This window comes from Xenopus laevis, chromosome 1S (assembly GCF_017654675.1).
Source record: "Xenopus laevis strain J_2021 chromosome 1S, Xenopus_laevis_v10.1, whole genome shotgun sequence".
Classification (NCBI taxonomy): domain Eukaryota; kingdom Metazoa; phylum Chordata; class Amphibia; order Anura; family Pipidae; genus Xenopus; species Xenopus laevis.
In genome coordinates, this window is record NC_054372.1 from 146,691,735 (window position 1) to 146,717,984 (window position 26,250).

General features: G+C 38.5%; 1 protein-coding gene across 16 annotated transcripts in view; it reads left to right on the plus strand.

Annotated features, from left to right (window-relative positions):
• The window catches only part of rimbp2.S (RIMS binding protein 2 S homeolog), a 176,692-nt gene that overhangs the window by 140,478 nt on the left and 9,964 nt on the right, over nucleotides 1-26,250 (plus strand). For 6 of the 16 annotated variants that reach the window (XM_041580330.1, XM_041580331.1, XM_018244174.2 and 3 more), the window contains 8 exons: nucleotides 1,556-2,371; nucleotides 3,636-3,787; nucleotides 4,075-4,542; nucleotides 4,815-4,967; nucleotides 11,368-11,526; nucleotides 15,003-15,710; nucleotides 20,475-20,583; nucleotides 24,936-25,088. In XM_041580330.1, coding sequence (XP_041436264.1) covers nucleotides 1,556-2,371; nucleotides 3,636-3,787; nucleotides 4,075-4,542; nucleotides 4,815-4,967; nucleotides 11,368-11,526; nucleotides 15,003-15,710; nucleotides 20,475-20,583; nucleotides 24,936-25,088 — 2,718 coding nt within the window. Of the gene's footprint in view, nucleotides 1-1,555; nucleotides 2,372-3,635; nucleotides 3,788-4,074; nucleotides 4,543-4,814; nucleotides 4,974-11,367; nucleotides 11,527-15,002; nucleotides 15,711-20,474; nucleotides 20,584-24,935; nucleotides 25,089-26,250 lie in introns of those variants that run through there. The other 10 variants (XM_041580332.1, XM_041580338.1, XM_018244175.2 and 7 more) reach the window with 4 other exon arrangements.

Genomic DNA, 26,250 nt, shown 5'->3' on the forward strand with positions numbered 1-26,250 from the left:
AGTGGGACATGGGTTTTTACTATTGAGTGTTGTTCTTAGATCTACCAGGCAGCTGTTATCTTGTGTTAGGGAGCTGCTATCTGGTTACCTTCCCATTGTTCTTTTGTTTGGCTGCTGGGCGGGGGGGAAAGGGAGGGGGTGATATCACTCCAACTTGCAGTACAGTAGTAAAGAGTGATTGAAGTTTATCAGAGCACAAGTCACATGACTTGGGGCAGCTGGGAAATTGACAAAATGTCTAGCCCCATGTCAGATTTCAAAATTGAATATAAAAAAATCTGTTTGCTCTTTTGAGAAATGGATTTCAGTGCAGAATTCTGCTGGAGCAGCACTGTTAACTGATTGATTTTGAAAAAAAAAAAATTTCCCATGACAGTATCCCTTTAAGGTCATTTGCCATATTATTTTTCTATAATTTTCAAGAATTCCAGTGTCGTTGGAACAGCAAGAAGGGAGTTGCACCTGTCTGCAGGGAAAATTGCAGCAGTACAACTGCACTTGTGGTCCAAATGACCCCTTATTGGTTTGACTGTACCAAAATGAACACAGTACCCATCTTTTGTACAGTGCAATTCACCTAAGTTGTCATGTGGTTCCTGCCATTATTGGCATGGGGTGAAAATTACCCGTCTCTTTTCATTAATTACAGAGGAGGAAGATGTTCTCCATCAAAAATAGCCGGCACTCACGTTACAAAAAAATTATAATGCCGGGGTGCAGTCCTAATATGTAAAATAATCGGACAGCACTATCTGCACACATGCCTTAAAAAGTGAAAAAGTTATTTCAGAATATTGAAAATATTGAAAAACTGTATAGGAATAAAAGATTTGCCTCGGTCAAGGATTTATTGAATGGTTTGATTAAATCAGAGGTTCCATTGCAAGATTTGTTAGAATTTTAGTATTCAGCCTTAGCAAACCCCGAGTTTTTATATACAGTACTGTATCTGTATTCCAAGGACAAAATATTTTTTCACGAATAATTTATCCTTTTTTAGGCCAGATCTACTTAGATGTTAAGCTAAATTTACATTACATTAATAGCTGGTTTTAGCTAAATCTTTTATTTAGTATTAAGCCAGCTTTAGAAATAATGGCATTGCTGCAAATAAAATTGACATAAACATCAAGCTGATATTTTCTTTAGGTCAGATTTCAGAAATCATTTATTATATACAGTGCTGGCAGGAAACACTACTAGCAGCCAGATGCCTAGGGAAATTGTCAGGGGTATCCTCATCTATGTACAACACGAGGTGGCATGTGATACTATTGCCAGTGCAGATTGGGAAATGGCAAAGTAATTCTAGATATAGGAAATGTATAGGATGTATTCGCACACTATATTATGAATAATGAATCCTTCCTCCCAAACAGCCCTGTATATGGTTATTCAGTAAATGTATTATATCCTCTGCCTATCAAAAAAACCATATAGGGGCCAGTATTTTTATCCTGTTTATGTGTGGTGTATTATCCCTCCATTATTGTTTAACCTTCAGTCTATAATATTTGATTGGTACGAAACCAATCTTTGGCTTTCGTCAATGCAGGTGAGCTACTTGATGGACAGAGAGGGTTGGTCCCTTCAAATTTCGTGGACTTTGTACAAAATGATGAATTCCATATGTCCAGCACATTGGCCAGTGAACAGGAGGAAAATATGCTTAACCATTCTGCTCCTCTACTTCAATCAGAGCTGAAGTTGGAGATAACCCCATCCATTCACATGGAGTCTAGTGTGCTGAATAATGGCACAGGGACAACGATGGATGTTAACATTGATGAGATTGGAGAAGACATTGTGCCTTATCCTCGGAAAATAACCCTTATTAAACAACTCGCCAAAAGTGTTATTGTGGGCTGGGAGCCACCATTAGTGCCACCAGGCTGGGGTACAATACATAGCTATAATGTGCTAGTTGGAAATGAGATCCGTGCAACACTAAATTTTGGAAGTAGAACCAAATTGCTCTTAGAGAAACTGGATCTCGCCACAGTTACATATCGTTTATCAATCCAGACGATCACAGACCGAGGGAACTCTGATGAGCTGCAGTGTACTTTGTTAGTGGGGAAGGATGTCATCGTTGCCCCCTCTCATCTTAAGGTTGACAACATAACTCCAATGTCTGCTGAACTTATATGGCTACCCAGCAACAGCAATTACAGCCATGTCATTTTCCTTAATGATGAAGAATATGACATTGTCAAGGCTGCTAGTTATAGGTATCACTTTTTCAACCTGAAACCCAATATGACCTATAAGGTAAAACTACTAGCAAAACCCCACCAGATGCCATGGCAGCTTCCTTTGGAACAGAGGGAGAGGAAGGAGGTGTACACACAGTTTACTACCTTACCATCAGGTGTGTTTGTAGATTTTATTTCTTATTTCATTACAGTTTGCTCAAGTGTCTGTGCATGAGTGCAATCCTCCCATGTTCTTCTGACTACTTATGGCATTTGAAATCCTTCTGGATTTGACTTTTATAAGGGGACATTCTATGATTAGTGTATAAGGCTGCAATCTGTACTAAAGTCTCAGCATCTAACTTGCAGCCCTCCTTTATATACTAAGATACTACTCACAAAATTGTCTGAAGGCCTTTGTCTGTTTGGGTATTCTAGTTCAATAACAACTGAATGGTCACATGTTGGGCAGCCCTACTCTAAACCATATTAAAAACAATTTCTTACCATTATAAGCAGTCTGAGGCCAAATCTTCAATTTGGTTCCTCAGGTTTGAAAAAATGGCTTTTCCATTAACATCAAAATGCATGTTTTTTTTTTTACAAAAATATCTTCCTGATTACAGTAATTCTGACTGTGGTTTGTTTGAGCAATTTCTTATTCCCGAGAGCTGAATGTACCTGCATTGTTTTTCTACAAATTGTGTAAATTGCTATTGTTTTTTTTTTTATAAAGTGCCACAGTTTTGTAGAGCTGAACAGTGGGGTCCAGCATACAAGGCTTCTCCCCAAATAAATCAAATAAGCATACTGATGCTAAAAGATGGACCTGCTTGTAATAGTTTATAATAATGCCCCTTCATATAATATTCAGTAATGTAAAGGCAGACTGCTTATGTTCACACAAAATAATACATATTAAAAGTGAAGTAAATTGATGAGAGTACTATTCTAAGCACTTTTTACATTCATTATTTTCTTTTTATTCCAAGATATTAAGGGATACATGTGCTTTTAATATCAATGAATTTTGATACAACAGCACCACCTGCTGGTCAGTTTCCAACCAGTCTGACCACCAAGTAGTCAAGGAAGTTGTCAGGAGAAAGAAAGAGAACTGCTCTGATGTTCTTCTGCTTAGGAAAGATTTGAGAAATATTTCTAATATTTATTTCAAAATATTGTTAAAATACCCACAGCACCATATGTCCTATGTCAGACTGAGTGGTGGGAGTGTATGAACCTTAGGTACACTAATCATTTTCCTCATCTATTCATTTACCTTCTTCATTCCTTTCTTCTATTGCAACCCTATCTTGCCTGCCCCATTGGTCTTTCTGTTCTCCTTACTCTGCAATTTCTCTTTGTGTTTCTTTCCTCATACTACCTTTTCTCTTCTCCCCAACAATCTCATCTGATAAAAGTGTTTTCTAACCACAGGCCCTCCTGTCCCACCTGAAAATGTTGCAGTGCATCAGGGCCCCACACCAGTCACTGTACTAGTTACATGGAAGCCACCTGTACTCTCTCCAACTGGAACCTCCAATGGCGCACATGTGACTGGATTCTGTGTGTATGCAAGAGAACAAAAGGTAGGCAGCAGGCATTTTAGAATTTATCAAAAAGCCCTTCTCTTTTAAAAGTTATATTTAATGAACTGTAAACACCAAATAGACATCAGGTTCAGGGCCCCTCCTTATCAAACCAATTCTAAATGTATGTGCTGTTGGCATTGCACTTGTTTAATACCAGATGTAGCATTCCCCATTGTAATATTAAGATGTCAGTAACGGATACATTCAATAAAATTGATTTCTAGAAAAAAAAGGTTGTTGTTATTCCTATTTGTATTTCACTGCTCTATTTTCTTGGTTTGCAGGTAGCTGAAGTGGTTTTTCCTGCAGCAGAGAACATAGTAGTAGACCTACTCAAATTACTCAACCTGGATGCCAAGGAAATTACAGTTAGAACCCTCTCAGCACAAGGAGAATCTGAAGACTCCTTAAGTGCTTTCATTCCATCTGACTTACTGGTGCCTCCAACACAACACCCAAGGACTATGCCCAAATGTAAGCCATTTGCAACTGCTGGAGTCCCAGATACCAAAGATGATCATGTGTGCCCACACAGGAAAGTGGACGAATCTTGGGAACATACTCGAACAGCATCTCCTGTCCATGGACATACCTTAGAGCCTCCAATGTCAAATTTCCATAGTCCAATTCATGGCAGGAGATCCCAATCTCCACAGAGGATACTTCCACAACCACAAGGTGCACCCATTTCTAACACAATGGCCAAAGCGATGGCGAGAGAAGCAGCACAAAGGGTTGCAGAAAGCACCAGGGTAATTTATGTATATTTTGCCTATCTGTCAATTTGCATTAATAGGTAGATATTTTCTTAATTAAAATTAGTTTTCCCTTCCTATACTGTCATAGATTTTTATCTGGTTTGCCTAGGCAGACCACGAGATTAGAGACCTCCATTTTATTAAATATCATTTATACTGCAAGCAATCCCAGAGGGAAGTTTACTTTGTATTGGTATTGGTAACTTTTCTGCCTACAGAATTTATAAGAACATGTTAATGTGCTCATCTCCTCTTTGCTGTTCCAGAATGAAAAGAGAAGCCTGTTCAGTGAGCGGAGTAATGCAGTGCATTACGCTAATTCTGATGAGGAGGAGGAGGATGGTTATGACTCTCCACACATCAAAAGAAAGGGGGCCTCTGTGGATGAATTTTTAAAGGGCTCTGAACTTGGGAAGCAGGTGTGAGCTTAAATATGCATGCATTACCTGACAAAAGTTTGATACAGTAGGAGTAGAGATGTGCTGTGCCAGTTTTACTCATTTTTTTGTAAGCCAGTTAAGCTTCCCTGCTGAGGTCAGCAGTAAGGTTTTTATTCCCAAGTTACTGGAGTTTTATAACTTTAAATTATAGGTCTAAGCCAAATTCAGGTAGAGATCAGGTTATTTGCAAGATATTGCAGCCTACACCAATTGGTGACCATACCATACAGTGATTGTCACACACAATTTCAGAATTGTCCTTTGTTTATAATAAACTTCAGCCTGGAAAACCCCACAGAGCACATTCAGTGGGATATTTTGCACATGCTTCAGTTATATGCAGAAGCTTAGTTGGCCAGTATGATCATAGGTTCCCATATTTTGCACGTGGGGTCAGATAGAATAAAGAATATCTATAGCTAAACGTTAAACAGTTGAGTAAAGAGTCGTGGTTACTACGTTATCTACAGTATGTCACCTTTAAACTTGCGTTCTATTATAAAAAATCCCCCAAAGCACCCAATTTCCCATCGTGGTCAAGAGGAATAGAATAGACGTGCCAAGCAAAGTGAGTTGGCATTTGACAAAGCCTTTTCATCAGTGTTAAAGTGCAAGTATGTTATAGTGACAGAAATGGATGTTTTGCACTTTTCCATGTGATAGAACAAATTCTGTGAACTAATGATCAGCACTTTGTTAATCCTTTTAGTTTATATATTGTTCATTTAACCTTTGTAGTGCTAGTTTTGCTGAAACAATTTTTCTCTACTTGTTGTGATACTCTCTACTCGTTTCTAAATCATGCAATTTACTGTATACCGTATAATCGTACGCTGGCACTATGCACTATGCAATTAGACTGATTACTACATGGTTTTGTACTTTTTTTGGAACTAAATTGTGCAGAACTATAGATTCCATGCATGATGCTGCCACTTTGTAGAGTGATTTGTCTAAGGTGGGAAATTGGGCAGCAAACTGGAAAATGAGGTTCAATGTTGATAAATGCAAGGTTATGCACTTTGGCAAAAATAATATAAATGCAAGTTATACACTAAATGGCAGTGTGTTGGGAGTTTCCTTAAATGAGAAGGATCTAGGGGTTTTTGTAGATAACACGTTGTCTAATTCTGGGCAGTGTCATTCTGTGGCTACTAAAGCAAATAAAGTTCCGTCTTGCATAAAAAAGGGCATTAACTCAAGGGATGAAAACATAATTATGCCTCTTTATAGGTCCCTGGTGAGGCCTCATCTGGAGTATGCAGTTCAGTTTTGGACTCCAGTCCTTAAGAGGGATATAAATGAGCTGGAGAGAGCGCAGAGACGTGCAACTAAATTGGTTGGAGGGATGGAAGACTTAAATTATGAGGGGAGACTGTCAAGGTTGGGGTTGTTTTCTCTGGAAAAAAAGGCGCATGCGAGGGGACATGATTACACTTTACAAGTACATTAGAGGACATTATAGACAAATAGCAGGGGACCGTTTTACCCATTAAGTGGATCACTGTACCAGAGGCCACCCCTTTAGACTAGAAGAAAAGAACTTTCATTTGAAGCAACGTAGGGGGTTCTTCACAGTCAGGACAGTGAGGTTGTGGAATGCACTGCCGGGTGATGTTGTGATGGCTGATTCAGTTAATGCCTTTAAGAATGGCTTGGATGATTTTTTGGACAGACATAATATCAAAAGCTATTGTGATACTAAACTCTATAGTTAGTATAGGTATGGGTATATAGAATTTATGTGTAAAAAGTATAGAGGTGTGTGTGTGTGTGTGTGTGTGTGTGTGTGTGTGTGTGTGTGTGTGTGTGTGTGTGCTGGGTTTTCATTTGGAGGGGTTGAACTTGACTTTCTTTTTTTAACCCAATTTAACTATGTAACTATGTTAGATTGTATATATACACATTATCAGCTCTCTGCTGCTTAGGTACCGTTGGCATATCTTTGTATCATCTGACATTCATTAAAGGAGACATATAGGATAAATGAAAAAAGCCTAATTTTGTAGGCAATTATAAATAATATATGGTGTTGCTTTTACAGTACATGGTGCTAAAAATTAATATTATCTTTAAAAATAGCCCATTTATTGGAGCTCCATATAGATGTTCTCTGGTCCCTGTCTGTGTTTCAAATGAGGGGTGGGCATGTCCTAAAGGTCCCTGCCAGAAGCACAGTAAGAGGGGGACAGCCAATCAAAGCCCTGCAGTCACCCAAGCACAGACAGGTTTCAGTTCCCTATCAGGTCCTGCTAGCTGCTGATTGGTTCCTGTCCTACAGTGCAGTGAGCTGAGAGCCACCGGCTCCCCTGCACAGCCTGGGAATTCAGGGAGCAGGAAGTAGAAGGGAAGAGAGGGATGATTAGGGTTTTTGTAGAAATATTCAATAAATCAGCCTGAAACACTACTTTTTAAAGCACAATTCTTCTATATCTAATTGAGTATAATGCACTGGTACATTCTTATTTTTTAAACAAAATGTCTCCTTTAAACAGTGTAGATGTTTTTAACATAAAAGGCCCATACATGATTAAATACACTTTTCTACTAAGCAGGATGATGATTCTTGCAAATATGTTTTTGGGGGTTGTTCATGCGAATTGAAAAACTATATTCCATCTTAACCTATATATAACTGGCCACAGTATCTGTTCCATCAGATCATCCCCCTTATGGCCTCCTATAACTGATTCTAATGTAATTGGAGGACTGTGGGAGGTGATAAGCAGATATAATCTTTAACTGGCTCTTTACCTAAAGCAGTATACTCAATGTGCTGCTTTAGGTCAAACAAATCTGGAAACCTTCTGCAGTAATGGTGAGAACAACTGGGAAACTTTGCACTATGCTACCACCTTATGGTTTACTGAGGTTACAAGGACTAAGAATTGAAATACTGACACACGGATAATGGTTAACAAAACATTCAATTACATTTTCACGGTTTTATAACGTTGACTACGTTGTCATGTAGTCTTCAAAATAAATCTGCACGCACTCCTGCGACCACAGCCATGAGGGTAAAAGAATAGCTTTATTCCATGTAGTTAAAAGGTATGCGTCCTAACGCGTTTCGTATCAGCAGATACGTAATCATAGGCATAGTGCCTATGATAACGTATCTGCTGATACAAACGCGTTAGGACGCATACCTTTTAACTACATGGAATAAAGTTATTCTTTTACCCTCATGGCTGTGGTCGCAGGAGTGCGTGCAGATTTATTTTGAAGACTAAAGTTTGCCTAAGCTACGGGTTCGGGGCACGGCACCCGGACCACTTGGCCAACTTGGTGAGTGAAAAGCCCTTCGGCTGTTTTCCATTTTTTAATATTCTAAGTGAAGGGCCTGGGGTCTGGACACCCAGGTCAAATCCGTCTGTTTGGTAAGGATTACCCAGCGGTTCTTTAGTAACAAACGATTTGGATCATTATTAAGGGATTTAACCCGTGAATTTTAGAAGTAGTATTGATTCACATATTTGTTTCACTAATGTCCAGAAGAGATTAGAGCCGGCTTTTTTCTTTTTGTTATTACGTTGTCATGTAACTGTGTAAAAGTCAGTCAGGTTGCATTACAACTGTATGCAAAATAACTGAATATACAAATTATAAACCAAAGCAATATACTAACGACTGCTATATTTTAACTATTAACTGATGTTTTTTGATAAAACTTTTTTTTCAATCATTTTGACTGTTTTGAGTACTTAGAGCATAAAAAAATAACAGAATGTTGAAATATGTGCCCAAAAAAAAGGAGATCTAGAGAAAGAGGTAAATTTGATTATTGTGATGCATAGATTCTGCTGGAAACCAACAGTACACCAGATTTGCAAGATGGAGGAATGAAGGCTAACATGCACAGAGCCTTGGTATACACCAACAATATGGTATATACTGCTTTTTTCTAGGAAAGTGCAGTTTATGAGCCAGATTCTTCTAGAGCAGTGGTCCCCAACCAGTTGCTCGTGAGCAACATGTTGCTCTCCCACCCCTTGGATGTTGCTCCCAGTGGCCTCAAAGCAGGTGCTTATTTTTGAATTCCAGGCTTGGAGGCAAGTTTTGGTTGTATTAAAACCATGTGCACTGCCAAACAAAGCCTCAATGTAGGTTGACAATCCACATAAGGGCTACTAAATGGCCAATCACAGCACTTATTTGGCACCCCAAGAACATTTCTCATGCTAAAGTTGCTCCCCACCTCCTTTTACTTCTTTATGTTGCTCACGGGTTCAAAAGGTTGGGGATCCCTGTTCTAGAGCAGTGCTGTCCAAATTCTGTGGTACCGAGGGTCAAAATGTTACTGGCCTATGTGGTGGAGGGCCGATAATGGTAGTCAGTGTTGGCCACTCCCCCTTTAAACCACACCCATTGTAAACCACACCCATATTACCACAAGAACTTTTAAGTTCATATCCACATTAATGGTGGTAGCACACCAAAAAACCAAATGGTTGGTGCTCACTGCAGGGAAATACCTCATCACTCATATGTGAAAAATTTATAATATGCCTCATCCCCCCCTGTGGATAATACAACAACCCCCAACACATGATTATACACCTTAGGGGCCCTTAACAACAATTTCCAAATGCTAATAGCCCCAAGAACAAACCCCTAACAGGCTTACATTCCACTGGTAGCATAGGGCAAGCAGAGAATGGCACACACAAGCAGCACTGGGCAAGCAGAGAATGGCACACACAAGCAGCACTGAGTAAGCAGAGAATGGCACACACAGGGAGGCAAGGCACCCAAGACAAGGGCTTCAATCAGTGCCCCCCACCCAGTCCTGCATTACCATTTCCCACCATATAGTCATATAGTCCTATAGCCCCCTGTACCTGTGCCAGCACCTATCATATTGCCTCCATTTGTACCTATGCCAATGGCAGTCAATCTCTCAGATTGCCCCCAGGGCCCAATCTGTACCTGTGCCAGCATAAGCCAAAACATCCATCATATGTTTACCCCCAATCTGTACCTATGCCAGCGGCAACCAAAATAATCCATCATATTGGCCCAATTTGTATCTGTTCCAGCAGTAGCCAAAAATCCATCATATTGCCCTCAAACATCTGGTACCTGTGCCAGCAGCCACCATATTGCCCCATGTACCTGAGCCAGCAGCAGCCTATCACTTATATTGCCCCCAATCTGTACCTGTGCCAGCAGCAGCCATAAAAACGACTATTGCCTCCATATATGTACTTGTGCCAGCAGCAGCCAAATATCCATCATATCATCTGTTTACCTGTGCAAGTAGCAGCCAAGATATTGCCCACAAATATGTACCTGTGCCAGCAGCTGCCAAAAGGGAGCTGGGAAGTGATTCTGTCTGGAACAGGGGGGTTTATAAAGTTGAAAAACTAGTAGGACTGCAGTCAGACCTCTACTTGAATCAGAAGGATAAAAACAAAGGGATAGTGGGGTGATTTGTGTTTTTTAAAGTTGAAAAGCTATTGAAGGCCAAGCAAATCAGGGTTTAAAAAAGAAAGAAAGGAAATTCCCCTTAAAAGTGTGCACCCCCCTATGATTGCACCCTAGGCGGGCACCTACTCTGCCTGCCCCTAGTTCCAGCCCTGCATGTAGGGAAGACCGAACAGAGCAGGAGACAAGGAAAGATATCATTCTAATATGTACTACATACAGTGATACAGTGCTGGTGCTCCATTAGCATTTTGAATAAGGTGTGAATAGGTGAACAATGTGGGCAGTTTCAGTCTGGGTCTCAGGTGTGAACAGTACAGGCCTTTAGGATATAAACAATAGAGGTGTCACAAGTGTGAACAATACAGGGGGATCACAGGTGTGAACAATACAGGGGAATAGTCTGAATTTGAGGTTTAAACAATGCAGGGGCCAGTTTATCTCTGTAGTGATACTTTTTAAAGTTTACATATGGTAAACAGACACAGCATCTGGGGGCACAGAAGGGGCGGCCCGCGGGCCGCCAGTTGGACAGCCCTGTTTTAAGGCATGGCATGCTGCAGGGTTTCTATGAAGCACAATGGGTGAATTTAGTTAATGTACGTTTGGAATTTGTTTTCTGGTCAATCCTGCATCCTTTATGAATCTCATTTTATAATGTATTACAGCATATTTTATGTAACTGTGTCAGCAAGAATGTAACACATTTATCCTAACCTAATATTGTCTGAAAAAAATAAAATTGTATGCACATTTTAACAGTTATTGCCAGCTTCTGTAACAAAGTGTTGTGTTTGCTCTTTTTGCATGGCTTTTTCCAAAAAGTGAAATACCGAAATGACTTATACACAAAGCTTTTAAAATTGCCTTTACAGGAAAAATATTTACTAAAAGCTATGCTTTTGAGGCACTTTAACTGAAGGCTTGCCTTGCTGTTCCATATTTCTAGCCGCATTATTGCCCTGGGGAAGATTATCAAACAGAGAGCAGCAGAGGGTCCGATTTATCTGACATTTTAGAGGAAGATGAAGAAGAGCTGTACTCTGAAATGCAACTGGAAGACGGGGGCAGAAGGCGAGTCAGCATCACATCACACAACACCCTCAAGGTAAGAGGAATGGAGGTGATCCAAAGCACAGATAACCTTTGGCCTGAATCTTTTAATTCAGACATGCTAATAAATTGGTGGCTTGACTTTCAGCTGCCATGGTATATAGTAGAAATACCACGGAAGCCAGAGGAGATGAAAATATTGAGCTGTAAGTATCTTACAGGTCAGGTTATGGTAGACATTTCATTAGAATATTTTATTTCTTGAAACCTGTAGGCACTATGCTTTCATCTGTGCACTTAGAGATGAAAAATGTGCTATAAAAACTGTATACAATTATCCATTTACATGCAATTACAAGCAATTTAGACGGATGGACATTTGCTTTCTTTTAAAAAGAATGGTACTTACTGGGGGTCATTCATAAAGTTTGTGCATTCGCAAATGGTTGCATTGCCTATGCTTTTTCCTGAACGCTAAAATATTGCACTGCTCTGTCCCATTGGGTATAAATTTTCGAAAATGAGACGGGTGCTTGTGTGTGTGCACCCACTGTGCGAAGTTGTTGTTGTGTTTGGAAATAGAGTTGACAGTAACTTAAATTCATGAAACTGTGATATTTTCTCCAGCACTAAGGTCATTGCGTAACTCAAATAAGTGTGCACATAACTATTCACAATTTTTCTCATATTTCAATAGTTCTTATGGACATTTGCAATGTGAGAAATAAATTGCAGTTCTGTTTGCATATTAAATACACCACTCTTATCCCGCTTTATAAATATAACCATGCGTAGGGCAAATATATTCACTGTGCAAACCACCTCAAAAGTTTATAAATCAGCCCCACTATCTTCTAGAACATGGCAAAAGAAGGGCCAAACATGTCTATCGTCTGCAGACTGGCATCCATGTGAGGTCAATACAGTCTCCCATGTGTATCACTCCAAAAATCCACCACATTTAAATAACCTGTTTTATCCAGATAACAAAAGATAATATAAGATGTATAAACTTCATTTAATAGAGGTGAATTTTATTGTTTTGCTCTCTCTCTATTGCAGTAGGCAATTTAAACAGCATAAAATGATATTCAAGATAATTTCATATATACTATATACAAAAGAGGACTTATCCCCCTATCCCGTTGCACTGTAGAAAATTAGACACAATGTATTACAGTAAAAAGCAATATTTATTAATAACCATGCTAGTGAAACAAATTAAAACATATTTAAAAAAACCAACAGCGCTGCTGGAAACAAAAAACGGGGAATACCCTGATGTTAATTAGTGATCACTATTTTTTATACTGGTTGAAAAGCCTTGCATAGGTAAAAAAAAATGTGATTGGAGCAGTATAGATAGTTTGGTAAAACGTATTAGATGTGAACTCCCGGCAGAAACCACATTATGGGCATATATGCCAAAATGTCCCTTCTTCTCTGTATAAGAACTATATCCCAAGCAGGGTAGGGGCTGGCTCCCCTTGCAAGTCCCTCAGCGGAAGCCCCTTGAGCCGAGGTTAGATGCAGGGTAAGTAAGGAGTTAGCTGTAGCAAACGCTGGATCCAATGTAGTAGCCTAAAGGCTATATATGCAGAACCCCAGTTCAGTATGCCAGCAAAAGGTTTCCTATACTTGCCCTTGTGTGGATATCGTCCGTGGTGTGGAACGCTCACAAATATCCGTCAGATCATCCCCGGGATAAAAACTGCATCCAATCCGCAAGGGTAAAACACCGCTTTGAGCCCAGCAGCGCCGAACTACTCGACAGCTGTTTCGCCACGAAAGTGGCTTTGTCAAGAGATGTCAAGAGATTTTTTTTTTTTTAAATATGTTTTAATTTGTTTCACTAGCATGGTTATTAATAAATATTGCTTTTTACTGTAATACATTGTGTCTAATTTTCTACAGTGCAACGGGATAGGGGGATAAGTCCTCTTTTGTATATAGTATAATTGCCTTAAATGTGGCGGACACCCCTCCCCCCTTGCACTGATATATAATTGAATGCTGGCGCAACTGTGGATGTCTGCTTCTTTTTAACTCGGCGTTATAAATAATTTCATATATCCTTGAAACCAAAATGGATCAACATTTTTTCAAGTTGGGTGTTGCATCCTGTATGTAATGTATTATATACATTACAGAGACCTTAACCGCAGTTAACAAATTGAACTTGCACATTTTTCTTTATCCTGCATAATGTGCCATTTTTGTTGAAATTGCAGTTTAAAGGGTATTATTTTCATACCAGAACACATATAAAGTATATAACTGCCAACTATCCTGAAGCTGTTTGTTTCAGAAAGTGTTTTTAATGTACTGTACTTCTTCTAGAACCTGAGATATATCTAAAACATGTTAAATAGCAAACACCTTTTAGCATTGTGCTACTTGGTCATCTAATATTTGACAACATGGTGGATGTGAAGATCAATATACCCCTACACAAGGAGTTTAAGATATATGGTTTTTCTCATAGTACAGAGTGAGAAACATGGTGTATTTAACTATATACAGCTGGAAAATTGTACATAAACATCTGAATGTACCTTTAGACACATGGGCTGCTGGGCTTTCAGTGAAAAAAAACTGTTGACTAGGAATAATAAATTCAGCATGAAATAAACAACACTATATTTTCCTGAGTCATTTTGATCCGAATGGTAACATCTATGCTGTGTCCATGGAATCTGTTGGCGAAGAAACAGTTCTGTATGGTAGCATTCCATATACATGAGACTTTCCCTAGCTAGTGATTAGACACTTCATTTTTCCATTACCCTCACAGATCAAATAGTAAAATGCTGGTCTCATTCACTTTTACCACACTATTGAAAACTGCAGCATAAGATCCAGGTTTTTTTTTGTTGGTAAAAAGGCATCCAAAAGAGGACAGGCATTGATACCATGATACTGTAAATAAAGTAAGTATACTCAACAGACCGGCCTGTCATTGGTTTGTCGAAAAATAACACCCAATCTGCTGAGGCCATTTTTTGCATATTTAAACTTTGAAATAAGGTCATCTATATGGTTTTGAATCAGACAGTTGATTATCACTGAGCATACTAATGGATAGCCAAAAAGCTAGTTCAGTTTACGAAACAATCTTTTATCTCCACCTAACTTATTTAGCTAGTGCCATGAGAAGTTTGCTTAAACATAACCCTACTTTCACAATGGCTGTCTGTGTGCAGCATCTCTCCCTGCATGGACTCTTACTATAGCATTGATATGCCAAGCTCTCATTGTTTGTATTGATCTTATGTTTTCTCTAACCTCAACCAGAGTCCTAATCATGTCTTTATTTTTCACAGATTCCCATTCAGAGCATGAACCTTTCCTTCACAGAGTAAACTTGCATGCCTTATATTTTCCATTGCCTCTAAAACTAACCCTGTCTTTATTTTTCTTTCCCTTCCTTCTACCTCTCTTCCCATTTTCTATTCTTTATTCAATTGCACTTTTGTTGCCCCTTCTTTTTTGGCCATTCTCTTTTCTTCTAATATGTATTCTCTTGTGGAGTACTCTAAGACTATCATTAAAGACCCTGCTTTAAAGGAGCAGCTGGACTATTCTCCACAACATCAACACAGTAACAAACTGTTCAGTATTCCTGAAGTAGCAGAAGAAGAAGGAGGAGGGGAGCATCCTGATTTCTTGCACAGACGTTGTTCCATAGGTATAAATAAGACAAGAGGAACCTTAGCTAGTGTTAATAGAATACCAAGGGCTGGTAGCCGTGATGGTCGCCATCAGAGCCCATGGCATTTCTCAAAGACTAGGTTTAATGGAACCCCACCATATTCAGAGGACGTCACACCAGAAGGGAGCAAACTTGGTTCTCTTTCAAGGAGCCCAGACAGTGGCTTGGATTGTGGCAGTGAGGAAGAAGAGGCCCGTTGTAATTACAGGAAAGCCTACAACACAGTTGCTAGAAATACAACCCAGGAGACTCCTCAGAATCCTTCATGTCCTAGAGAGAAACAAATGCTAACACGCAGAAAAACCTTAACCAGACAAAGCATCGTGGAGGAGGATTTTGGTGATATGAGTGCAGGCTTTGTAGATAACAAGAGCAATATCAAGCATCAGCCTGAGATACATGAACAGCAGCCATGTATCGGGGATTTTAATAGCAGAGACATTTCTTCTCGGAAAACAGACTTTTATCAGAAAGACCATAGGGACGCAGTACAGAGGCCACCCCACAGAGACACAGAAAACTCTCTGGTGTGTTAAACTAAAATTCCTTCTGTCATCTGCTTGCCAAATTAAATCTTTCTTCTTCCCTTCTTTTTTTTTATTTGCTGTATCCAGTTTCTGGAATCTCTTTGCCGTTTACCTCTAATTCATCATGCTTTTGATTAAATAATCCACATTGCTTCACAGGCTTTGTACCATGCCAAATCCTCATTCATTTGCTTGTAGCTGCAAGGGTTAGTCTTATTTTTTTTTGTCACTTAAAAGAAAATACATTGTCAACTGCAAATCTTTTATTTTTTGTTGTTATTTGTTTCTTAAAGGACAACTAAAATTGAGTTTTAATTAAGGGTTAGCTGAAGGATGCATTATAATAGCTGTTTTATTGAAAGGAAGTGTGTAAATGGAAGTAGATTTTCTGTGAGTATCACTGTCACCCTAATATTTATGTCTGTAATATTTCAGTAAAAGGTTGTTTTTAGCAGGCTGTGAAAGACAGTTTTGTCTTCTAATCCACCCTCTTCTGATGTCATGTGACATGTGTCATGTGTAAAGGACCTGGTTTCCCTAGCACGATGAAACCTACTTATTTACTAGTTATATATTTATTATATTTAACTGAGAATTTACATCTACTAAAGCATATTTCAAAACTTAGTAATCATTGCAGCTTCAGAATATCTGGTACATTATTTGTTGAGTTTAAATGCTGATAACCAGCATGATAGATTTGGAAATGATCCTGCCGTGTGCTTTTTCAGAAGTGCTGCTAGCCTTTAATACCTATAGGGATTACTCATAAAAAGATCTATTATTTTAGTAAGATATATTAAAGATTACATTTTTAATATACTATGCAGTGCAAGCAAGACATATTTGTAGCCTATGCTCAATTGTTATCAAAAATTCCTAACGCTTGGCCAGTCCTCTGAGTATTAATGTATGATCCTACTGGTGGGCAGAAAATGATTAACCAATGCCTGGACAGCCATGTGAATTTAGTTTTCCGTATATGTGGTCAGACAGAGTGCACAATGCCCTTCAGATAAACAGCTTTTTACTAAAGTTGGTGAACAGCAAACAATTTTGAAACAAGCAAAATTACTAAAGCGTCGCGTCTATGTCAAGAGCCAGCCAGGTTTCCTTAGGAAAAGTGAAATTGCATCAGGGGTAGATATCATTAACATTCAGGAAATGCAGCTTAATCCAAGCCGTAAAACTTAAAGTTTCAAAATGTGGCTCATCCAATGTTAAAATTGACCTGGGTGTATACACCCCAGGTCTATCACGTCCAGGCTCGACCTACACACACCAACAATAAATATGTGAAACAATAGATGTACTGCACTCACCGATATCCTCCAGTGGCTCAGGGGCAACCCGTAGCTTGGGGTGAGATACAAACGACAGCAAAATGAGCATGCACTCCTGAAGCCAACCACAAAGTTGTGGATAGGAGCTCCCCATTTTGTTAGGAGTGTCAGCACATGCTGAGTGTTGCACTGCGGTTTATAGGTCCCACTGGGGCTGCCACCTCAGGGGCACCCCACTCAGTTGCTAAGTCTGCCAGCCTACATGCGCATGTGCATCCTCTGTTCCTCCCCCCACAATACATCCTGTCACATTACATGACATTGTGCTACATTCAAATTTACTTGTGGCCAGGGTGGGGCTCCCAAAGTTGGCAGGAGGTGGACCTGTGTAGGTGGGGGCCCACTATGTTATATCCTGGGGTCTCGTTGGCCCAGTCTGACCCTGCACATGCTCGGTGTGCTCTGATTTCACTCGCTTCAGAGCTGCCATTTAATTGGTCCCTAAGCTCAGTTAATTGACAACAGCACAGAGAATGTGCTGTGAATCAGCAGGAAAGAAAATGGGGAACTACTGGGCACATTTAAGAGGCACTGATCTTCACTGCTTTAGTTATCCTTTAAGATATCACACAAAGGCACACATACATCAAAAAGGAGTTCACATTAAATAATTAGCACCAGTCATTTCTGCCACCAATGCCAGTGGACATTTCTTCAAATAAACTCAGTAAAGAAAGCTACTCTCACGCTGGGAACCTGCATAAGTGCTGGTATTTTATTATTATTAAAATGTATTTATATAGCGCCAACATATTGCGTAGCACTGTATTTTCATACATTTTGGAATCTACTGAATACTGTGAATTATTGAGCCATGTTATAATCATTTTAATAGTCTGCCCAAATCATCTTTTGAGAAAGAACTGGACCTCTTGCCTCTCTTGTGTTTATCTCATGTGTTCACTGCTGTCTAATGGCACCTCAGTGAGCTGTAGCAGTAGTAGTGGCCAACGCCTCATTTCAAAGCATTTTTTACCATCTAGAGTGGCATGTACTCCATAAATGTGCAAAAACATTTTAAAAGGAAAATAGTTGTGTTGTAAGGAGCACTGAACCTTAGGATTGTGACGCCTCAGTTGGGGTATTCACATGACCTGACAAAAATAATTGCTATCAACTAGTAGCAAGGGATAACTCATCCTTTCCTCACCAATGGAAAATGTGGTGTCCAGTACACCTTCCTGTGCCCAATATCTTATGATATCCTCTAGCTAGTATTAGTCTGGTTACTTCCTGTCTTATAATATTCTTATTCTTCACCTCACTTAAGGGTAGAATTAGTTACATGTTGCCCTAACAATAGAAAAAACATATAGGCCCTAAGACTAGCTATAAACCACCCTCCAGATGGCACCAGCATAAGGACTAAGTAACTGGCTTCCTAAGCATTTGGTATTAATTATAATTATTATATTTCATGATATATTGACTGGAAGATTTCCAGATTTGTTTTTTTTTTTTTTTGGTTGTTATTCTGGAGATACAGGGATTTAATTAATGATATAGTAACTGGCCACAGATTATGGCTAAGTAAAATCTTTTAGAGCCGATGCTTTGCATTATTTAATTTATGATAACTGGATGCTCCATTTTCTTGCCCATTAAGGTACATTAACAAAGGGAAAGCCTGGCAGCATTGAATTAAATGTGACATAATTACTAATCATGCTGATCTGCTGCAAGTTAGTTATATTAACTCTTTGTTTTCTTTACCTCTTTTGATTTGTTCCATTTTATTTTTGTATTTGGTACCAATGAGGTGATAAAAAATTCTAGAGCCAGGCTGCATATTAAATTAATTCTGCTGAGCATTTCAATCATTCCATAATCTCCATAATTATCAGTCAAAAAGCAGCTATAGCTCTGCGGTAGCCAAGGCAGATGTTCTAGTTTGAATTTTGTTTCAGGCCTGTAGTATACTGTATATGTCCAATAGTACCAACACTTTAATATGATTTTCCCTTCCCTTCTTTTTTAATTTAGAGGCTACTAAAAGCCTTACATAGACTAGTTAAACATCAATGAACACAAAGGGGCCTATGCTGTGTAAAATTATATTTGCTGGAAAAAAAACGGTTTAAAATTCTGTGTAAAATGAATGGCAATTTTATCAAGGTGTGTTTTATTTTACACCATACAAATGCCAGATTTTCCACCATTGTTTTCATAGTAAATAGTTCCAGCAAGAGTTGCTCAAAGAAAAAGCACATAAAAAATGTATGTGGTTTTTTTACATGGCGAAGTATGGTAAAGAATTCAAACTTTTTTTTACAACACATAATAAATCTGCCTCTAACAATGCTGCATGCATTACTCCAAGGGCTATCCTGGCTGCTGCCGCTTGAGGCTGCCCTCTCTCCCACCCCGCTCTTAAAACATCAGTGTCAGAGTTTGTCAAACGAGTGCCACATGGTTAGTGCAATAACATTCTCTGCACTAGTGGAGCCGAATTTCCAGGTTAAAACCTGGAAATTCAGCTCTTAAAGTTACAAGAGGCGGCTTTTTGGCGCCCCTTGTAGCCGGCTCCTCGCTGCTGTCTGATGCAAGGTTCTCACTTTGCCTCAAGGCAAGGCGCAAGACTGTACAAGTCTTCTTTGAACCTTTGTTCATATTCCTGTGGGGACATCACTTTGCTCGCAATCAAGCATGCGCCCAGTATCAGTTGGTCTATCTCGTCTGCCCATTCATTTTTAATCCTGGGCACTAAGCATACACAATGTCACATGCATCATGGGATGGGCTGTAAGAGACAATATTGGAGATATGGAGATATTTATTGTCATACATTTGCTGAAAGTTGAGTTTCTAAATCCAAGTATTTTCTTATCCATCTAAATGTCTTCATCGCTCAACAGGCTCTAATTTTCTTTGCAGATGATATGCTTCAAGTTAAATGATGACCTGGGGTAACTGTCTATATAGGCAGGCATTGGTCAACACCAGCTTTTTACCTTGTGTGCCTTTCATTTATTTCTAGGCTTTCTACTCACCATGTTCTGCTTTTTTATGGTGAATAAACAACTCTGTGACCTGTTTTGCAGGTATTTGAATGTGCTGCTAATTGTTCCATGTTATTGTTGATGTTACTTTACACCAAACTCAGATGCCATTATCTTTCTTTCATATTGTAGAGGTTCTGTTTTTGTCTCTTAGGCCTTCATAAATGTGTTTCCGTGTTCTGTGTAGGTTACCAGGAAACCAAATTAAGGCGTTAAATAATAGTATCCCTAACTCAGTGATGAAGTTAAAACCAATGCACTCTTCTGTCTGTGTAAATCAAGCTATAATCTTTCAGCTAACCTTTCAGTTAAAAGCAAAGTTTGGTTGCCTTTATAGCTTCTGCTTTAAGCTATAGTTCATAACATATTCTTACAATGTAGTTTTGCAACAGGTTTCTGATTGCATCTCCATTTTATCTCAGCTTTTAGGTAATCACCCAACATTAAGTCGGACAGATCACCAGTCACGAAGGTTCTCTCATGGTGGTGCAGCTCCTCAAAGACCTCGACCAATGATGGTTCCTTCTATTGGTTAGTTGGATTAAATGCTGATTCAATTTTATATGGTACCTACAACTATCATTAAACTCCTTTCTTTTGCATCTACACTGCATTGGTTTTTGACAGCTCAGTAGGAATTGTAACTCACGTTTAATTCTTATTTTTGACGTTAAAGAATGTAAGTTTCAAGTAAGTGTTGTAAGGAAGAATTTGTACCCTGCACAATACTAATTGATAGTTTTCAAGAATGAGGTTGTATAGATTACAGTGGGTTTTCGCAGGTTTAAATCCACAACAGCTCCACTGCCTACAGCCTGAATAGGAAATTATGTTGCTCAGTTGCTGAAATGGTAAGATGGCACTACTTTTGAGGACAGTGTTAATGGTGGGTAGGATTGGAAAAATTCACAGCACATTCTTATGCACAGTTTTTCTAGAATTGGAAGTTAACACAAAAGAATCATAAAGTTTGCCGAAATTCAGCTTAATAAATATGACATATGCACAAAGATGAAAAATAATATGGGAATTAATTCAGCATAAAACACCCATGCATTACAAGGAGGTGTTAGATTCCTTGTTGGTATTATGGGAGTTATTACCTTTGACTATAAAACAAATTTAAAATAAAATACATTTAAAAAAAAACCTTTGAATTTAAGGTAAATTTAATATAAACATATGTTATCAGAATTGTTAAGTGGACAAATAAAATTACTTATCAAATGTATTTCAATTGAATAATACAGTTAGTATAATGGCAAACTGAACCACTATTTTGCTTTATCTCAAAATGGGGAACTACTTGTTCCCCCAAGTGTTAAGCTTATGCAATTTAGCACCTATGTTCATAAAACAGCCCTATAGAATACTAAAGCTTAACTAGACACTATCTACCTCCATTGGGCATATGCCATTACAGATCACAATATACTGCCTGCTAACGCTCTAAACAATAAGATGGGGCACTTTTCTTGGTTATCCCCATTTAACAGGACAGTACATAAAAAAAGTTATTGTTGGTTACATTGATCAAAATAGTGTCTTAAGTTTTACCAAATGACATACATTGTTATTGTAAATTGATTATCTTCATGGAAGATCATCTTTAGAGATCTACTCTATATAATGTAAATGCTGTCAAAAGGATTTAATTTTAAACACTATCACTGGGCTTCACCAACCAAAGCAACCAACTGGAGGTGTACACAGCATAAAATTGAGGAGTCAGAGTTGTCGAAGCACTACTTCTACATCTCTGTTTATCACTCATTTGCATGGCATTGATCATATAGCCAAACTACACAACTAAGTAAGGGATAAAATACAACATGAGAATTAGTGTTCCAATCCTCACTGCCCTCACTCAGTTATGCTGTTTGCTGGTAGATGCTGCTAAACCTTTTGACTGGACATGGTGAAAAAGCAAAATTCTGATGGTCTTTGTTTAAACGATTAAATGTTCCAACTTTATTCATTAACACTCCCCTTCATCTGTCTTCATTCTCATATCAAATTCATTTCACATTTTATGTGTGTTCACTGTTTGAATTAAAAGCCTAAATGAGATTATTCTTATGGGTCAGCCAAGATATATGTCAGAATATATCACTGATTCCGCCATAGGAATACAGTGCTACTGAATTGTTCCGTTTCTTTCCATCACATGGAGTCATTTCTGGTTCTAATAAAGGAACATAGTTGCTCTTATCACCACAAATCTTTTGGAACAGTGTAGCTGCACCACTATTATTTCACCTTTCTAAATGTCTAAAGAAATTAAGGGGGCATCCATTAAACTTCTTTTATTTTTTTTAATCAACTGCACTATTATCTTCTCTCTCTCTCTGTCCAGGGTTGTGACATCTCTTACAGCAGGAAAGATAAGAAATAAATGAAATTTGCACCAGATGTCTGTAACAACACACATACAAAGAACTTAAAACAAATAAGTCCATAAATTAAGTTATGCATAGTAAAATGGAATGTCGCAGGGAATAAGTATTGAAAATGCTTACTGAAATGTACAGTATTTAATAGTAGAAAAGGCTTTGTTGGGAATGACAGCTTCAATAAGCCTCCCGTATGAAAAAAAACAGTCGCATGCATTGCTCAGTTGTGATTTTGGCCAATTCTTTCACTCTATGGGGTATATTTATCAAAGAGTGAAGTTAGAGATCACCACAGTCCTCTAGAGTGAAATTCCACCACTCTCCATTGATTTCTATGGGATTTTTAAAAGAGTATTTATCAATGGGTGAAAGTGGAAGTTCATCCTTTGATAAATACACCTTTCAAAATCCCATAGAAATGAATGGAGAGTGGCATAATATCACTCTAGCAGACTGTGGCGATCACTAACTTCACTGATAAATATACCCCAAACTGTCTTCAGATCTTGAAGGTTCCTGGAGCCTCTTCTATGAACTCGGATCTTCAGTTCTTTTCATAGATTTTCAATTGGATTCAAGTTGGGTGATTGACTGGCCCATTCTAGCAGCTTTATTTTCTTTTTCTGAAACCAACTGACAGTTTTCTTGGCTGTGTGTTTGGGATCATTGTCTTGCTGAACTGTCCACCCTCCTTCATCATCCTGGCAGATGTCAGCAGATTCTTATCAAGAATGTCCCGGGAAATTTCTCCATTCATCTTTCCTTCAAATTTTATGAAGTCTACCAGTACCATATGCTGAAAAACAGCCCCACATCACGATGTTCCCACCTCCAAATTTTACTTTTAGTATGGTGTTTTTAGGGGTGATGTGCAGTGCCATTACTCCTCCAAACATGATCTGAGCAATGACATCCAAAGAGTTCAAATTTGGTCTCCTCTGACCAGACTATATTCTCCCAGAATTTCATTGGCTTGTTCATATGTTGTGCAGTGATATTTTAATGAGCTTCAACGTGTCTTTTCTTTAGCAGTGGAGTCCCTATTGAGAGCATTACTTATTGTTTTCTTGGAAACAACTGTACTTGCAAATTAAAGGACTTTCTGAAGCGAGTGGTCCTTGGCTCTTGAACAACTCTTCTGAATATTCTTCTGACTCCTCTGTCAGAAATCTTGCGAGAAGCACCTGGTCATGGCTGGTTTAGGGTGAAATTATTTTCTTTCTACTTCCGAATTATGGCCCCAGTGGTGCTCACTGGAACATTCAGAAGCTCAGAAATACATCTGTAACCAACGCCATCAGTATGTTTTTCAATAATAAGCTCTCGAAGGTCTTGAGAGAGCTCTATGCTTCTACCCATCATGAGATGCTTCTTGTGTGTTATCTTGGTAATGAGAAACCTTTTTATAGGCCATCTATTAGGGCTAAACCGACTGATATTAATTTGCACTGATAGGGAGCAGGATTGCTTTCTAAATACAGACCAATTTCAGCAGGTTTCCTGGCTTTCCATGCCTCTTTGTACCTCCTTTTCTTCATGTGTTCAATACCTATTCCCTCTGTCATTCCACTTTATTACACATAATGTATGGACTTATTTTTCTGAGTTCTTTGTATATGTATTAATTGGGTTGTTAGGAACAAAGCAGGATCCCGCACACCCAACAGATAACAACAATATGCCTGGTGCTCACTGGCAGAGGTTCGGCAAGCCCCACAACAGAGTACAGCAAATATTTACTGAGAAAAATGTTGACATGCTCAATATATATATTCATAGACCTTTATATTGAAGACCTTTTGAAACAAGGGCTTTAGTAATTTGGTGAAGTTGTTAAACATACAGAGCATAACCATTTCATCCACTTGGGTCATTTTCAGAAGTTTGTCAAAGCCCAAGAGTGTTGTCAGACTTAAACATAAGTATGTATCTTCAACACAATTTGACATGAACAAGCTGAACATTATATATGTTCTGCATCAAGTCTGTCTCATCCTTTAGCCCTGCTTCTAGATGCCTCTTGAAGGGAAACGGTTGGAATATTTATTTGTCCTGAGCATTAGCTCTTGTGATTATTATGTGGCTTTGTTTTTCAAATTTTTTTAATATTGTGATTGTTCCTGTTTTTGCTTTTTTTTTAAAAAATAGATTTTGCTTATCAGACTAAGTTAGATCATTCTTCTTGGCGTAAAAGAGGTTAAAAGTGCGCACATGACAAATTGAATTTCCTTGCAGTGTATTTTACCTCCTTGGATCGAGACAATTTTTTAAAATATTTTTAAAAAAATGACCTCAAATTCTTGATCAAACATTATGCATATAAGCAAGACAGAACTCAGAGGAGCAAATGCAATTTCCTTAGGGTTGTTGTTACTATAAGGAAGATTTTTTTTCCATAGATGCCCCCTACAGAAAGGGCACCCGTCTCCTTGGTCCCAACTTTATGCTGCAAAGAGCGTGCTTAATAGCGCTTTCCCTTTTTCTCCTTAGAAATTACAATGGACAGTAACAGTGAAGGAGGTCGTTCTCGGTCAGGTAGTGAGGGAAATATTTCACCTGTTAAAGAAGAAGCTTATTATCGCAGCCTTGGAGGACACAGGAAGTGGTCTCTGCAACCTACCAGGGTCTCTGACGATAGATACGGTATGCAACAAAAACTTCTTGCTGCTTTACAATACAATCCAAGAATGGTCCAGAATTCCTCAAGGTTTTATGTTTGATTAAGAATGCACCCTAGCGCTTGTCTAGAAGCAAAATAGTTGCGGTCAGATTTCAGTAAAGGAAGGTCTTATTTTTCTAATATTTTTAATCAGTCCTATATAGAACGTCTTCTAGCCGGGACTTAAAAATTGGTTCTGGCTTGGTGCAAAGCCTTGATCAATTCTGCCCTCTGTTTAATGTGCTGTACAAATAGCCAACTGCATGCAGTATAGCATGTGTGTGTGGCTAACAACATGCCCTTTCCTTCTTTCATAATCAGGTAAGTTTTCTGAGCTTAGGTGATAGAAAGGCAGGGCAGCACTAAGTTTCATATCTGTCATTGCCATCTGTCATTCTGTATGTGTTGTTTGGCATTTTTACTGCATTTGCATGCACCTTCTTCCATGGCTGTTTCCCATTTTGCTTAACAAAATCTTTGATTATGCACAGAAATGTACCAATGCTAAATGCTGAATAACAATGACATCATGTTATGAGACGAAAAAACAAAAATGTGGACACGGCTTTATGTCTGAATCAGTCTGTCAAATGCTGGGGAATTGTCTCTGTTATTGTGGATGTTTAGTACATTTATTTTACAAAGAGTTTTATCTTACAGTAACAATGTACTTGTAAGTTCTTTTGCAGCTGTAACCAACACAATTATGCTATGAGACCGATTTCCCTTGCTCTAATTCTGCCGAGTCAGCAATTTACTGGGCATAACTAACTACTGACAAGCAGCATGTTTGGGTGGTTTGTAATGAAAAAAAATTATGAGGCTGAGGAAGTATACTCATAAACCATTTATATCTCAAAAGCCAAAAGAAAATAAGAAAAGCTATCTGTAAAAAATAATTAAAGGGGACCTGTCACCTTAAGAAAGAAAGCATTTTATACTGTTGTGAACACTGTAAATAATGCCAAAATCTTATTTATGTGCAAAAATGGGTCACCTGATGCCCATGCCCATGGGGGGATTGCAAGTGAAAGTAATTGCCTGCCCTGCCTAAGGCATAGAGGAAAGACAGACAATATATAATTGACAACTGAGATTTTTTTAAACATTTTTAATAAAAAAATTGTGTCTTATGATTAATTTGAA